This window comes from Mytilus edulis, chromosome 7, assembly GCF_963676685.1.
Source record: "Mytilus edulis chromosome 7, xbMytEdul2.2, whole genome shotgun sequence".
In the NCBI taxonomy this organism is placed as follows: Eukaryota; Metazoa; Mollusca; class Bivalvia; order Mytilida; family Mytilidae; genus Mytilus; species Mytilus edulis.
In genome coordinates this window covers 23,776,135-23,793,214 of record NC_092350.1, presented here as the reverse complement: position 1 = coordinate 23,793,214, position 17,080 = coordinate 23,776,135, and the positions used below count along the sequence as shown (strand labels likewise).

The following is a 17,080-nucleotide window of genomic DNA, read 5'->3' as shown; positions in this document are numbered from 1 at the left end:
GATTTACTTGGTGAAGTTCATTAAGGAAAGAACCAAGTTTTACATATTTGCGACAATTTATATCCGCGTTATTTTTCTACTCGCGAAACTCACAAAAAATAAATCGTTTGCGAAATAAGTTGGTTTGCAGTTTGTTTTCTGGTCTGTGCGTCCATTCCTTCGTCTGTTCATCCGTCTGTCCCGCTTCAGGTTAAACTTTTTAGTTGAGGTAGTTTTTGATGATGTTGAAGTCCAATCAATTTGAAACTTAGTACACATATTCCCTATGATATGATCTTTCTAATTTTAATGCCATATTAGAGTTTTTACCCTATTTTCAAGGTCCACTGAACATATAAAATGATAGTGTGGATGGGGCATCTGTGTACTAGGGACATATTCTTGTTTTCTGTATTGTATAGATTATTCTAAGTGTTATATCATTGAAAAAGAACATAGTTTAACCATAAAATGTTTATCAGTATAACAAGACAAATTAGAGATAGGGGCTAAAATTTGGCCGTGAGAACAAGCTACCTATAGGTCCCTCAAAAATTTATTGCAAATTTTTAAGGTGCGGAAATTGTTGATCTCTATCTGCAGGGGGAATAACTATTAATTAGAACTTGAGAATACAAAAAATTAGTGTTCTTTGTTTATTTTTCAACGATTACTAACATTTGGGTTTTTTCAGCACCAACAAATGTTGACTGTAACTTTGATGGTAATAACATTTGTCAATGGACTCAAGACCAAACGGATCAGTTCCAGTGGACAATAAAAAGAGGAACTACTACTTCAGTCTCAACAGGTCCTCCATATGACCATAGTACACAGAGTTCAGCAGGTAACATTAAAATATTATCTTATAGTACACAGAGATCAGCAGATAATATTAAAATATTATCTTATAGTACACAGAGATCAGCAGGTAACATTAAAATATTATCTTATAGTACACAGAGATCAGCAGGTAACATTAAAATATTATCTTATAGTACACAGAGATCAGCAGGTAAAATTAAAATATTATCTTATAGTACACAGAGATCAGCAGGTAACATTAAAATATTATCTTATAGTACACAGAGATCAGCAGATAACATTTAGATATCCCATAGAATAGAGAGTTCATTTACTAACTTTTGAATATTTTACAATCGTAATAATTCCTTTATTGTGTTGAACATTCCTTACTATAGCAACAAACATTTTTTCACAAAGACTATTTTTCATTCTCTCAATTTTAAGTGTCACTGAAAAAGGAAAATTTGGTTTTCTCTGTACTAAGCAATTATGCTCCTTACAGTATTAAACCTTTTGAATAACTCTTTTACAGTTATTTAAACAGTTGGTATGATTGAAACTTTTTAGGATTTTTTAAACAATATGCTGTAAAATGTTTGTGTATATTTTGCAGGGTACTATATTTACACTGAGTCATCAGGAAGAAAACGAAATGATACGGCCAGAATTATAAGTCCAAGCGTGTTCATGATGGACAGTGGGAAGTGTGTCAAGTTTTGGTACCATATGTACGGAGAAAATATATATCTCATGAACTTCTATGCTAAATCAGGTAATCTTCAATCTATATATTATCCAACAAAACACTTTAAATTTTTGTAAACTTGCTTTGTTAAGTTGTTTTTTTATATCAAGTTTACCCAACATCAGCTTTTAGTTTTTTATCATGTATTATAACATGCATACAAATAATAAATATTGTTTTCCAGCAAATATTTATCAATATTTTTCTCCTATTCCCAAGTCTGGGGAGAGGGGCTTAATTGTATATAATATCCCTTATTGAGTATCCATTATACATTTTGATTCCAGTAAATTCAGAAATAATTGTGATTTTTTCATTATTGAGAAGAATGTGACAGGGTTAGTATAATGGCTTAAACTCGTATTTTGAAATTTTGTATATGAATTAAATAGGACTTTTCTCAATATTGCAATAAAATAACACCGCATTTTAGTCTAAAATAACAAAATCGCAATAATAAATGCACTCAATAATTTCTGAATTTACAGTAATGTAATGGATATATTGTTGTGTACCTGAAGTTCAGGTAACCATGTTTCTATACCAAAGTCTAGTGAAAATTCATGGGTTATTTTTCTTCATAGGGACAACTCTTGGAACACCATTATGGACAAAGCAAGGAAATCAAGGTAACCAATGGGCATATGGACAAGTTTATGTGACCCCACATGCATTGTCATCTGTATCAGGCCAGACTCAGGCCACTGTTCAGGTATTTCTTGTTTAGCAGATTATTTTATTTAAATTTGTTGAAGAAATATAGAAAAGAGAAAGTTTAAGACATGTTTTCTTATTTATGCTGTATGCTATAGCAGTAAAATTTGTTATATAGATTAACTGAAAAAAAGGTTGCAATGTATAAATTTTTGAAACAAAATCACTACTAACATTTGCCAAAAAGCAAAGCCAAGGAACAGTTCTGTTATTGCTTTTTATATTATATGCAAATTTTGTTGGTTGATATAGTAGTCCCTAAATTACTATGAATTATGAAATAGTAATCAAATGTTGACTCCACAGAAGTGGTACCCTTATATTGTCTTTTTTGCATTGTTTTGTCGATTAATATTTTTCATTTTTTCTAACAGTTTGTTTTTGAGGGTGTGTTAGGATTGGGATACAAAGGTGATATGGCTTTAGATGATATATCAATGAATGACGGACCTTGTCCACCATCAAGTAAGTCTACTATAAATAGTCTGCATTCTTTACTACCGTTAATCTGTCATATTGTAGAATTTTGAAAGTAGTCATTCACTTGATTGGCAGTTCTTGTCACATAATTTCTTATGACTTAAAAATTCATAAATTGAAATGATAGTATGTGATTAACTTTGCAACCATATATTTTTCATGGACAGTTATTTAATTTTTTTCAGCACTATTTGTCAAGACCAATATGCACACATACATTGTAAACATATTAGTTTTCATAAATAACCTCAATATTAGCCTTTTTGATTTATGATATAAATATTATATTTAGAAAAATCTTACAGGCTACAGCATGTATGAAATCTCTTGCTTTCTCCTTTAACAGGTACCTGCGACTTTGAGACAGTTGACCTATGTGGATATATCCAGGATTCAACTGATACACTTAATTTTGATTGGATAAGAGCATCAGGAAAAACGTCATCAGCTAATACTGGTCCTTCATTTGATCATACTTATGGTACTAAAGCTGGTAAGTTCTAAAATCATTGAAACATAAAATCCCTTATATTCAATACAATAACTGTTTACAAACTGAACCCTTAAAATTGAATGAGCTTTATTTGCTAATTTGTTAATGAATTATTTAAAGCTTTCAGTTTGTGTACATAGTCTGTATATAACTTTGTAAAAGAACCTGACCCACCTTTTGTCTAAAGTTAATTGGTTTAGAATAGGATGTACCCAAGACTCAAGTGTCTGGAAATGTTAGAAAGTTACTTTATTTGGAATTGATTTTATTTATTTCTTTTTTTTTTAAATTGCTTACTTTTGTTTTGCATTTGAAGGTTACTACATGTACATTGAGTCATCAAGGCCAAGGCTACCAGGTAATAAAGCCAGACTATTGACTCCTAAATATCCAGCAACCAATGGCAAATGTTTAACATTCTACTATCACATGTATGGAAATGGTATCGGCACATTAAATATCAGAATGTTTCAACAAGGACAGCTTGTACCACCAATCTGGACAAGGAGCGGTAACCAAGGCAACATCTGGAGAATTGGACAAGTCAATTTAGTAACAGCTTCTACATTCCAGGTATTTTAATTTTGTAAGAGATGAATATTCAAATGTCATATCAGAAAAAGTTGGCGTAGAATTTTTTTAAAGGAGAATGCGGTAAATGCTTAACAGTTAAAGCATCCCCCAAAAGATACTAGATTTCTATATGTTTGCTCAATTCATATTTTAGTTGTAACTTTTAACTCTCTTTAGTGTAGGCAAATTTCAAACAAAAACAACTCTCTTGAAAATTAACTCATCACAGATACCAGGATTACATTGTTGTATTCACTCCAGACCCACGTTTCGTCTACAAAAGACTCATCAGTGACACTTGAATCCAAAAAAGTTAAAAAGGCCAATTAAAGTACAAATTTTAAGAGCATAGAGGACCAAAATTCAAAAATTTTGGCCAAAAACAGCTAAGGTAATCTATTCCTGAGGTAGAAAAGCCTTATTATTTAAAAAATGCAAAAGTTTTGTAAACAGTAAGTTTATAAATATGACCATATCAATGATAATTCATGCCAGCTAACTATATATTATTTAGTAGAGATGACCTTATCATCTAGCACTTTAAAATACTTTAAATTCAGAATAATGGCATACTTTTATTATTGGGAATTTTGAAAAATTATAGATCATCGTGGATCATCTCAACAAGATTGATTTTCTTGCTTGAGCCGGTACGGCGAAAGCAAGAAAAGCAATCGAGTTGAGATGACCAATGATTATCTGTTTATTGCTATTTTACCTATGATGATGTTGTCAATTTCTTATCAATTTCATTAGCAACGCCGCATTCCTCCTTAGTTACTATTGATAATTTTCCATCTCAAGCAAGTAGCATGATATGAAAAATTATCATAAAAAAAGATCAAAGTAAAAATTCACAAAATAGCAATAATGGAAATTTTTTATTGGGATTTAAGGAAAATCTTCGTACAGTTATATGTATAAGATATCAGAATGCCAGTTTTTATTATCGTGAAACTCATTCAGTCACATTATTGGCAATAATTTAAACCATGCAATCGTTTCTCAATTTATAAATTTGTCAAACATTTTTGTATTTTTAGGTGACATTTGAAGCTATTTGAACGACAAACATTTTTGTATTTTAGGTGGCGTTTGAAGCTGTTCGTGGTCGTACCTACTCAGGTGATATAGCTATTGATGATGTGAACATTATTGATGGCAAATGTCCACCTCCTGGTAACTGTAACTTTGAGAAAGGACTGTGTACTTGGTCTAACGACATAATAGGAGATGATTTTGATTGGATTAGACATAAGGGAAGAACAGTTAGTTCTGGGACAGGACCAACAGCAGATCACACCATAGGCAACCAGAATGGTAAGATTCCAAAGAGTATTTTAGTCATTCTATGTTGATTTTTGTTATGGCTTGCCCACATGAGCATCTGAACAGCATTACAGCATTGAAACAAAACTTCACAAATAAACATTTTTTAAAATATTCTAACAAGGACATAAATGTGAGCACACATACACTTATAACTGTTAACCAAACTTTAAACTATTCAAATAATAAGGAATTGACTGTGCATCTTAAAATCTGACACATAATTATTGCAAAAAATACTTTTTTTTAAACAAAAGTCTCTCAATTTTACTCTTTTCTCTTTCAGGAAATTACCTATACATTGAGTCATCTAAACCTCAGCTTCCAGGCCAGAAAGCTCGCCTACGATCAGAAGTCCTACCTAAAACTGCAGGCAGTTGTTTTACATTTTATTACCTTATGCATGGAAATACAATGGGAACACTAAATCTATACAAGGATACAATTGGCTTACAGACAGTACCAAATCAACATTTTAGTCTGTTTACTGTATCAGGGGACCAGGGACTAAAGTGGGTCCAGGGACTGGTTAACTTAACAAGTACACAAGAATACACATTGGCTTTCGAGGCAGTGATTGGAAGTGGATATTCTAGTGATATAGCTATTGATGACATCTCCATACAGACTGGATTCTGTCCTGCAGTACCACTGACCAGTAAAATGTATACCTGTACTGGTGGATCTTCAATCTCAGCCCTTAAAGTGTGTGACTTTGTCAAAGACTGTCCACAAGGGGATGATGAGAAAAACTGTGGAAACTGTACGTTTGATGCTACACAATGTGGATGGATTGATTCAAGTGTCGGATCCTTCAGATGGACTAGACATAACAATGGAACAGAAACAGCCAACACTGGACCACAGAGTGACCACACCACAGGAACAGCAAAGGGTTACTACATGTATGTGGATGCAAATTTCGGCAGGAGATATGCATTTGCAACCTTACATACTCCTACTCTGCGAAAATCAGCAGCAACCTGCCAGATGTCCTTCTGGTATCATATGTATGGACGTTCTATTGGATCACTTACAGTGTCCAAGGTCATTCAAGGTCAATCTACTGTTCTACAATATTTGTCAAGAAATAAGGGAAATGCATGGCAGCAAGCTACAATAAATATTGGTAGAGAGTCGAGAGATTTTATAATACAGTTCATGGCTAGAAGAAGTTTTTCAGTTCTTGGAGACATTGCTATTGATGATGTAACCTTTGTTAACTGTGGACTACCCCCAATACAAGCATCATGTGGTACCAACCAGTTCAGATGTCAAAGAGGTTCTTGTGTTGACAACACCCGACTTTGTGACTTCACTGATGACTGTGGAGACCAAAGTGACGAAACACAATGTTCAGGTTACCCATCTCGATGCTCTTTTAGCAACTCATTTTGTGATTGGAGTCAGGACAAGGGAGATAACTTTGACTGGACAAGAAGAAATTCACCAACACCATCAAGAGGCACTGGACCTACCAGAGACCATACCTCTGGACTAAGAACTGGAGGGTTTGTTTATATTGAAACATCAAGTCCAAGGAAGCCAGGAGATGTAGCTAGACTTCTAAGTACACCATTCCAAGCAGTTTCATCTGTCTGTAATCTAGTCTTTTATTTTAATATGAATGGAAGATCCGTAGGTAATCTTAATGTTTACATGAGAACAAATGGTGGCAGTACTCCAGTAACAAAACTTCTTACCAAGACAGGCAATCGTGGGGATATATGGGACAGAGCCAGTATAAATCTAATCAGTCAGTATCCATTCCAGATTATCATTGAGGCAACAGTAGGTGGACTTGTCTATGGAGACATAGCAATAGATGATGTGGTATTCAGTAAAGGATGTGTCAAGGCAGGAAATGTCATCTTCCCAACAGCTGTTACAATTCCTGCGACTGTGCCGACACCTAATCAATGTTCAAACGGACAAGGTAACTTCAAAGCTTGTGGATCATGTGACTTTGAGTCTGGAACTTGTGGCTGGACAGATTTAAGCAACGGAAGATATAATTTTAGTCGACACTCAGCTACTCAAAATCAGGGAGCAATAGTTGGACCCCCAGTAGACCACACCAAGGGATCTCCATCTGGATACTATGTATTTGTAGAAGGTTCACAAGGAGTATTCTTCAGTAAGGCGTTATTCCAAAGTCAACTGCTTCCCCCATCAGCCAGCACTTGTGAGATGTATTTCTACTATGACATGTTTGGTCCAAATGTTGGAACTCTGGTTGTCTCTGCTAATATAAATGGAACAATAACAAACTTAAATGTAATAAGAGGTGACCAAGGAAGAGGCTGGCACCTAGGAAAGGCATACATTGGACAGAAACTTGGAGCCATCACTTCTCCATTTAGAATGCAACTGAGTGTCCTTCCTGCAAGGTCATTTGCAGCCTCCACTACAAATGATGTTGGTATTGATGATATTTCATTTGTTAACTGTGACCAAAATGTAGCACCACCTAATATTAGTTGTAACTTTGATAGTGGAATATGTAACTGGACTCAAGCTATTGATGATGACTTCCAGTGGACCTTAAAAAGTGGTTCCACACCATCCCCAGGAACTGGACCACCTTCAGACCATACATCAGGCAAGGGCCAATACATATATATTGAAACATCATCTCCAAGGAAGAGAGGAAACAGGGCTGTAGTAGACAGTCCAGTGTTGCCACCCACACCAGCCCAGGGTAATTGTCTTTCATTCTGGTACTACATGTATGGGCCTACTATTGGAAATTTACAAGTTTTTGTCACATCATCAACAAGAAGGTCTCTGTTCTGGTCTAAAGCAGGAACACAACCTGACCAATGGGTTCAAGCCACCAGAACTATTAAATCAACAACAGATTTCAGAATGTCTATAACTGGAACTGTTGGGAAAGGACCTCAGGGAGATATAGCAATCGATGATCTTACCTACACTGCTGGACCTTGTCCATTAAAACCAGGATGTGACTTTGAAAGTGGTTTCTGTGATTGGCAACAGAGTACAGCTGATGATTTCAATTGGTCAATAGGTGTAAATGGTACAACATCAAGAGGCACTGGTCCCCCATTCGATCATACATATGGATCCAGCTCAGGTCACTATGCTTATATTGAAACTTCAGGACAACAACCTAACAACAGAGCAGTGCTTACAACTCCTACAATTCTAGGACAGGCATACCAGGCTAAGTGTATGCAGTTCTGGTATCACATGTATGGCACAACAATTGGATCTTTGAATATCTACATCCAAAATAATGGATCACAAGCCCGTCAAATTTGGTCAAGGACAGGAAACCAGCAAAACATTTGGAGGCATGGACAAGTCAACTTAAACAATTATGGCCCTTACAAAGTTTTGATTGAAGGGGTCAGAGGTCTTAGTTACCAGGGTGATATTGCCATTGATGATGTGGTAATTACTGATGGTTCTTGTTCTCCTGCAGGAACATGTAATTTTGAACAGGATACCTGTGGATGGACCAATGCTTTAGTGGGAGATAATTTTGATTGGCAGAGAGATTATGGTGGAACAAGAAGCTCTAGGACTGGACCTAATGTAGATCATACCCTAGGAACTGTTCAAGGTCATTATATGTACATTGAAACATCAGGTACTGGTAGAACCATTGGTGAGAAGGCATGGTTGGTCAGTGATATTATGAAACCAATAACCAGTGGCTGCATGAAGTTCTGGTACCACATGTATGGAGCAGGTGTTGGAAAATTGAACATATACAAACAGACATTTGGTACCACATCTATGAACTTAATATGGTCATCCTCTGGTAACCATGGAAATGTATGGATGATGTCAACAGTTGCGGTTTCTTCTGCACAAGAGTTTAATGTGATCTTTGAAGGAGTATATGGAGGAAATTATACTGGAGACATTGCTATTGATGATGTCAGTTTTACAACATATGGATGTTCACAGATACCACCATCAACTACTCCAATGTACCCACCATCTACATCCAGAAGTCCATACCCACCAACAGCTATAGATTGCAACTTTGAAAATGGTATCTGTTTATGGAATCAAGATAAAAATGATACATTTGATTGGTCGATGCATACAGGAGCAACCGTGTCGGCAAAAACAGGACCAATATCAGATCACACACTGCAGAACTCAGCTGGACACTACGTTTATATAGAGGTATCAGGGAAAGCAGCCAATAGTACAGCAAGAATAATAAGTCCCAATATCAACATACGTTCATCTGGTGTGTGTTTGAAGTTCTGGTACAATATGTATGGTGCTAATGTCAATAGACTGAATGTCTACTCTAGAAATGGTGGTGTGATGAGTCAAGTGTGGACTCGACTTGGAAACCAAGGTTTAGACTGGAAGTATGCTCAGGTACACATAACAAATCAAGGACTTGGTCAGCAGCTTGTGTTTGAAGGTGTGGCTGGAACTGGTTATAGTGGGGACATTGCACTGGATGATGTTACATTCAACACTGGAGATTGTCCACAGTCAACTGTATGTGATTTTGAAGATGGCCTCTGTGGTTACACACAAGATAAAAGTGATCAGTTTGACTGGACCCTACATACAGGAAGGACTAATAGTAATAGAACTGGACCAAGTGCAGATCACACTTTCCAGACAAATGAAGGAACTTATATTTACATTGAGTCATCTTTACCTAGACATCAGAATGACAAAGCTCGACTAGACTCACCACTTTATCCACCTACTAGTGGCTCTTGTCTCAACTTCTATTACAACATGTATGGCAGAAATGTAGGAGCATTGAAAGTCTACATCAGACCAGCTGGTATCACTACCTTAGGTCGTCCTATGAGGACATTTGGACATAACCATGGAACTGACTGGTTTCCAGCTCAGCTTACAATCCAGAGTGGTACCCCATATAGGATAACATTTGAAGGGGTTATTGGTAATGGCTATCAAGGTGACATTGCACTGGATGACATCATGCTACGAACAGGAAGCTGTCAACCTAGAGGAAGCTGTGACTTTGAGCATGATACTTGTGAATGGAGAAACCGTAGAAATGACAAGTTTGACTGGGAGAGAGTGCATGGTAAAACTGTTACTTCAAATACTGGACCATCAGCTGATCACACTTTGAACACACAATATGGAACTTACCTATACATAGAAGCTTCAACACCAAGAAAGCCTGGTGACAATGCTATCATAAGTTCGCCATGGTTCCCTAATATTAATTCAAGCAGATGTTTAACATTGTGGTATAACATGCATGGTTCTGGGATGGGAACACTCAATATCTATAAATGGTTGCCAAGACAACAGAAACAGAAGGTCTTTTCTCTGACCGGAGAGCAAGGTACTGCATGGAAGCAAGCCCAAGTGACCATACCACCCACAGCATCTGTTGGATACATTCTCTACATTGAAGCAGTTGTTGGTAGCAGTTACGTAAGTGATATTGCTATAGATGATATATCTGTTATTGACTCCAGTTGTGCAGCAATACCCCCAACAACAACTGCATCATCATGTGCATACACATGTACAGGTGGAAATAGACAGTGTATAAGTAGTGACAAACTTTGTGACTTCAACCAAGATTGTTCTGATGGTGGAGACGAAGCACAGTGTGGATATAGTTGTACATTTGAAAATGGTCAGACATGTAAGTGGACGAACAGCTCCAAGACTTCCTTTACATGGTTAAAATTCAGAGGAGCTACACCAGATTCCAACACTGGACCTTCAACAGATCATACAACAAATGGACCAAATGGATATTACATGTATGTGGATGCAAGTAATGGAGGATTTTACAACCATGCATACTTTACCAGTCCTATGTTAAAACAAGCCGCAAGCACCTGCCAAATGTCATTCTGGTATCATATGTATGGAACAGGGATTGGAAACTTGTATGTGTACTCCAAAACATCAGGAAGTTCAACCAACACAAGGCTTTGGAACTTGGCTGGAAATCAAGGCAACCGATGGAACCAGGCTATAGTCAGAATTGGTAGAATTGATACAAACTTCCAAATGATTATCGATGCACGCAGATCATTCAGTACACAAGGAGATATTGCTATAGATGACATACAGTTCCAGGGCTGTGGACTTCCTGCTGTTAGTACATCATGTGATACAACTCATACTTTCCGTTGTCAGAGAGGATCGTGTATATCACAGAATCGTGTTTGTGATTACACTGATGACTGCGGTGACAATACAGACGAACAGATCTCAACCTGCAGCGCCTACCCAGGATGCAATTTTGAAACTGGCTTATGCAAATTCCAACAACTACAGGATGATGACTTTGATTGGACAAAGCGAGCAGGAACCACTCCAACAATCAATACTGGACCAGCAAGAGATCACACACTGAATACAAACTCTGGACGTTACCTTTATATTGAAACATCTGCACCTAGACAGCCAGGACAAAAGGCACGACTTGCTAGTCAATTCTTCCAAGCAGTACCAAACACTCCATATTGTACAATGAGAATATATTACTTCATGTTTGGAAAAGACGTCAATACATTAGCAATCTATACAAGAACTGTCATAAATGGAGCACAATTGCTGAGATACAGGAGAACAGGAAATCTAGGAGAATACTGGGAAAGAAGGGAGATCACTGTCTCATCAACAGCACCATTCCAGTTCATTATAGAGGCAACTGTTGGTCAGTCAGCTTATAGTGACATTGCCATAGATGATATATCATTTACCAAAAATTGTAGACCATACATGGGATCAGTATCAACTGTACCTGCAGGCTCTGTGACAACAGTGGCTCCATCTGGTAAATGTCCTACAGGACAGTTCCAATGTACCAATGGCAAATGTATCAACGCTGCTTTAAGATGTGATTTCCTCAATCAGTGTGGTGACAATTCTGACGAACTTCAATGTCAGGAGTGTAACTTCCAATTCTCAACATGTGGTTGGGTAGACAAGAGTTCAGGAAGATATCAATGGGACAGACATAATGGATCCACATCTACTGGTCCTAGGACAGACCACACCTACGGCACATCATCCATTGGTAATTACATGTATGTGGATGCAGGCACTGGACAATCATATGGAAAAGCTGTACTAGTTGCAACACCATTTGGCAGCCTCAATTCTTTATGTCAACTTACTTTCTACTACTACAAGAACACAAATTCTGCAGGATCACTTCAACTCTTCTTGGTACCTGGAAATGTTCAATACAATGCAAACATTGGCAGGATCAGAGTATGGTCAGCTTTTGGTAATCATGGTAACACTTGGAATTTGGCAACCGTTGGTATTGGCAGACGACAACCTGGATACTACCTTGTTTTAGAAGCTGTGCATTCTGGGACAGTAGATATGGCTGTTGATGACTTCCATTTTACAAACTGTGGGTTGGGTCCATCAACGACATTCTGTACAAACAATCAGTTTACATGTGCAAGAAAATCTTGTGTCGATCTATCCTATGTATGTGACTATTCAGATGACTGTGGGGACCAATCAGATGAAAAGAATTGTACAAATTATGTTGAACGTTGTAATTTTGAAACAGATCTTTGTAATTGGATTCAAGATGATACAGATAACTTCCAGTGGAGTTACGGACAAGGGAAAACATCAACCACTGGTACTGGTCCAGGGTCTGATCATACGTATGGAACCACTGTAGGACATTATGTTTACATTGAGTCCTCTTCTCCAAGGAAAATGGGAGATGCAGCCAGATTAAAGAGTCCTGTATTCTCTCAAAGTTCTAATAATTGTAAGATAAGGTTTTATTACCATATGTATGGAGCTGATATTAATGCTCTCAACTTGTATGTGGAAAATTATGAGACTGGACCAAGGAGCTTACTTTGGACAAAGAATGGTTCTCAAGCTGACAGTTGGATAAGAGCAGTAGTATCACTAACTAGTTCCTCACCATTTAGAGTTGTAATAGAAGGGGTCAGAGGTAAAGGTTATAAAGGTGACATTGGAATTGATGATGTATCCTTCACTCCAGGATGTCAGGTGGTTCCAAGGGGGAAACTCCCATATGTTTTAACACCACCAGGGCCATGTGGAAAGGGCAAGTGGCAATGTAGTAATAAGAATTGTATAGATTACAACAAGATGTGTGACTTTAAGAATGATTGTGGTGACAACAGTGATGAATCTATGTGTCCTTCATCTTGTACATTCAGCAGCGGCAGCACATGTTATTGGACAAATAGTAATCCAGGAAACTGGACAGTGACCAGTAATGGTAACCCTACTCAAAATACTGGCCCAAGTAGTGACCACACTTCTCCTACTACAACAAATGGAGGATATGCAGTTGCAAAAAAAATAGCCAATGGCACAAGTAATATATTCCGTTTCAATAGCCCCTTGTATCATCAAGCTGGTAAGATGTGTAACTTCTCTCTGTGGTACAATATTCATGGACATGGATTTAGACAATTCCGTATTTTAATTCAATCTGGTGGCTCAGAAAGCACATTATTTTCACTTTATTATAGTGCTTTGAACAAACAAAATGGACAATGGCAACAAGCTCAGGTGGCATTACCTATTTGTGCCCAACAATTTCACATCATAGTAGAAGCCATAAGTTATGGAAGAAGAGCTGGATATGTTGCAATTGATGATCTTCAGTTCAGTAACTGTGTAACACCCCAGTCTACAGGATCTTGTACAGCAAACCAGTACACTTGTCTCAGTGGCAATTGTGTCCCATTGAACTTAAGATGTGACCTTCAGAATGATTGTTGTGATGGTTCAGATGAGATCAACTCCCTTTGTTCTGGATACAACCAGTGTACCTTTGAATACACAATGTGTGGCTGGCAGCAATTGAAAAATGATCAGTTTGATTGGATCAAAAAGAGAGGCCCTACCTCTTCATCTGGAACAGGTCCAAGTCAGGATCATACGACAGGTTCAAGGTCAGGCTATTATCTATATATAGAATCATCTAGACCTAGAAAGCAGAATGACACAGCTAGCATTGGTTTGTACTTGCCATCACCAACTGGTCAGTGTTCAATGAGGTTCTGGTATCATATGTACGGATCAAACATAGGATCTCTAAATGTTTATCAAAATACACTAAGTACGGGAAAATCACAGCTTGCTTCTATATCCTCACAACAAGGAAACAAATGGTTAAGAAAAGAAGTAGTATTAACATCTAATTCGCCATTCCAGGTCATCATAGAGGGCGTTGTTGGAGCAGGTGTAACAGGTGACATAGCTATTGATGATATAAGTTTTACACCAGGATGTGGTCAACCCAAGTATGTCACTCCATCTGTAAAACCAATGACCACACCACGACCAAATCTCTGCCAAGCAGGACAGTTCCAGTGTGATAATAATAAATGTATCAATAATGGACAAGTTTGTAATTTCTATAAAGATTGTGATGATGGCAGTGATGAGAAGAGATGCCCAACAGACTGTACATTTGAAGGAGGACAAGGAAATTGTGGTTTTAATGAAACTCAAGTAGATGGTTTTGATTGGCAAGTTGGAACTGGTGGTGACACTTCAAGACTTGTAGCACCAGCAGTTGATGCTACTAAACGAAATCAAAATGGTCACTTCCTGTTTATAAATGACGGAACTGGTGGACATCCAAGTGGCAAAAAAGCTGAAGTTAGAAGTCCAACTTACACAGTAGCTAATGCAGATTGTAAAGTGATGTTTTCATACTACGCATATGGTCAGAGTCTTGGGACACTTTATCTATATGTAGTTGAAGGGACTGTTAAAACACAATTATGGAGATTATCAAAGTTTGTACGCAAAACAAATGACCAGTGGCATACAATTACAGTCGGTATCGGTCACCGTAGCAAACCATTCAATCTCCTCTTCACTGACACAGCATCTACATATAGTGGAGGTACCGCTCTGGACGACATAAAGTTTGCAGATTGTAGCATGCAACCAGCAGTTTCCACTTGCAACACCCAGACACATTTCTCGTGTGGTAACAAAGCATGTATTGGTTTGAATTACTTGTGTGACTTGACTGACAATTGTGGAGATGGAACAGATGAATTGAATTGTGGAACATACACGGAATACAACTTTGAGACGGGATTCAGTGACTTAATACAGAGTAGTAATGGTGATGATGACTTTGATTGGACACTATTTTCTGGAGCAACATCAACTTCATATACTGGTCCCTTATGGGATCATACAACAGGAACCAGTCAAGGTCACTATATTTACATGGAGGCTTCTGGTAGAAAATTCAACCAAAAAGCGTGGTTAATAACCAAACCATTCTACCGTACAACTGGGAAGGATTGTAGTATGAGATTCTACTCTTACATGTATGGACAGTATGTAAATACTTTGACAGTTTATTATAGAATCTACAACTCTGGCTCACCGACCAAAGATCTTTTCACCAGAGCTCAAGAACAAGGAGCATACTGGGAGCGACATGAGATACCACTGAATGTCAGTCAAAGTTTCCAGATTATCATAGAGGCCAAAGTTGGTGACAGTTACCTAGGTGATATTGCCATTGATGACTTGACCTTCACACCTGGTTGCCAATTTGCCCAGGAAGGCTTGCCCAATCCACCAGCCACAACACCTACACCTTCTCAGGGAGCAGTCACCACACCTGTACCTAAGTGTGATTCTGATACACAGTTCCAGTGTCAACAGTCAAATAAGTGTATACCAAAGTATAGAGTCTGCAATTTCCAACAAGACTGCAATGATGGGTCAGATGAATTTAATTGTGGTGAGTATTTATTTTTCCATTTAAGTTTTTAAGCCCATATTAAGGCATTAAAATACCTTTCTTTTTTTTCTAAAAAGTTACAATGTTGGATAGGTTTTTTCTATACATATACAGAGTGGCATGAAAATTCTTCTCATGGTTTGTTTGTTTGTGGGTTTTTTTGGTGTTTTTTTTATATATATAAATACCATCTCAAATGTTAACTTTTTTAAAAGTTACTCTATTTATCCTTGTTGTGTTGATGTTGAGATTAATCAAATGATAATTGCTTAAAACAAACATTAATAATAAGTAGAAAGTAGTTGCATTATTATTATTTTTTCCTTCAAACAGTGGAGGTTTCTTGTGGATTTGGACTTGATGAGTTATGTAACTGGAATATCAACTCCTCACTAACTGCTACACCAGATCAAAGCTACAAATGGAAAATAGACCAAGGAGTTACCAAAATCAAAGGTACAGACTTTAGACCAAACACGGACCAGAGTGGACAAGCTCAAGGATATTACTTGTGGGCTGACAGCTCTCCTGGATCCTTTGACAGTCATACAGAGCTGTACACACCAGTAATAGGTCAGACTGGACCCCAATGTGCTTTAGGATTGTACTACTTCATTCGTGGACCATCAGTAGGAGCTCTGGAGGTGTATACCCTCTTCAACAACCAAACAGATCATTTATGGTCTGTTGAGGGCAATCATTTTGGTAGATGGCAACATGCAAGTGTCTTTATTGGAGCACGATCAAATTTCCAAATTGTGATACAGGCAAGACGTGGACGTTCATTCCAAGGAGATATTTCTCTAGACACAGTGCAGTTTATTAACTGTCCAGCACCAGAACCATTTGTTGGAGGTTGTCAGACTGGACAATTTAAATGTGCTAATGGATACTGTATAGATCAGAATAATCGCTGTGATTATGCTGATGATTGTGGGGATCAGAGTGATGAATATGTAAGTTTTTTATGATATAAAAAGAAAGAAACGTGTATTTAAATACCCTAAATTACTACAAATTAAATACACATAAAATCTTTTGCAATAGATAAGACATGAAAAAATTGTACAAGAACGGTCATTGAAGGTTTTATATTGTGTTGGATTATCATTTGAGTAGCACGACTTGGTTACCAAGAATATTTGAAAAAAGTGACACCCTAGATTTATGCTTTAGTAGTTTAGATCATTTAGATTATTAGATCATCTCTATTTAGTTATTT

General features: G+C 37.2%; 1 protein-coding gene across 1 annotated transcript in view; it reads left to right on the top strand.

Annotated features, from left to right (window-relative positions):
* Positions 1-17,080, top strand: part of LOC139481064 (MAM and LDL-receptor class A domain-containing protein 2-like) — a 147,618-nt gene that overhangs the window by 115,890 nt on the left and 14,648 nt on the right. The window contains exons 140-148 of the mRNA XM_071264134.1: positions 674-826; positions 1,400-1,558; positions 2,116-2,243; positions 2,620-2,710; positions 3,072-3,218; positions 3,535-3,791; positions 4,880-5,111; positions 5,407-15,858; positions 16,192-16,814. Of these exons, the coding sequence (XP_071120235.1) occupies positions 674-826; positions 1,400-1,558; positions 2,116-2,243; positions 2,620-2,710; positions 3,072-3,218; positions 3,535-3,791; positions 4,880-5,111; positions 5,407-15,858; positions 16,192-16,814 (12,242 nt within the window). The remainder of the gene's footprint in view (positions 1-673; positions 827-1,399; positions 1,559-2,115; positions 2,244-2,619; positions 2,711-3,071; positions 3,219-3,534; positions 3,792-4,879; positions 5,112-5,406; positions 15,859-16,191; positions 16,815-17,080) is intronic.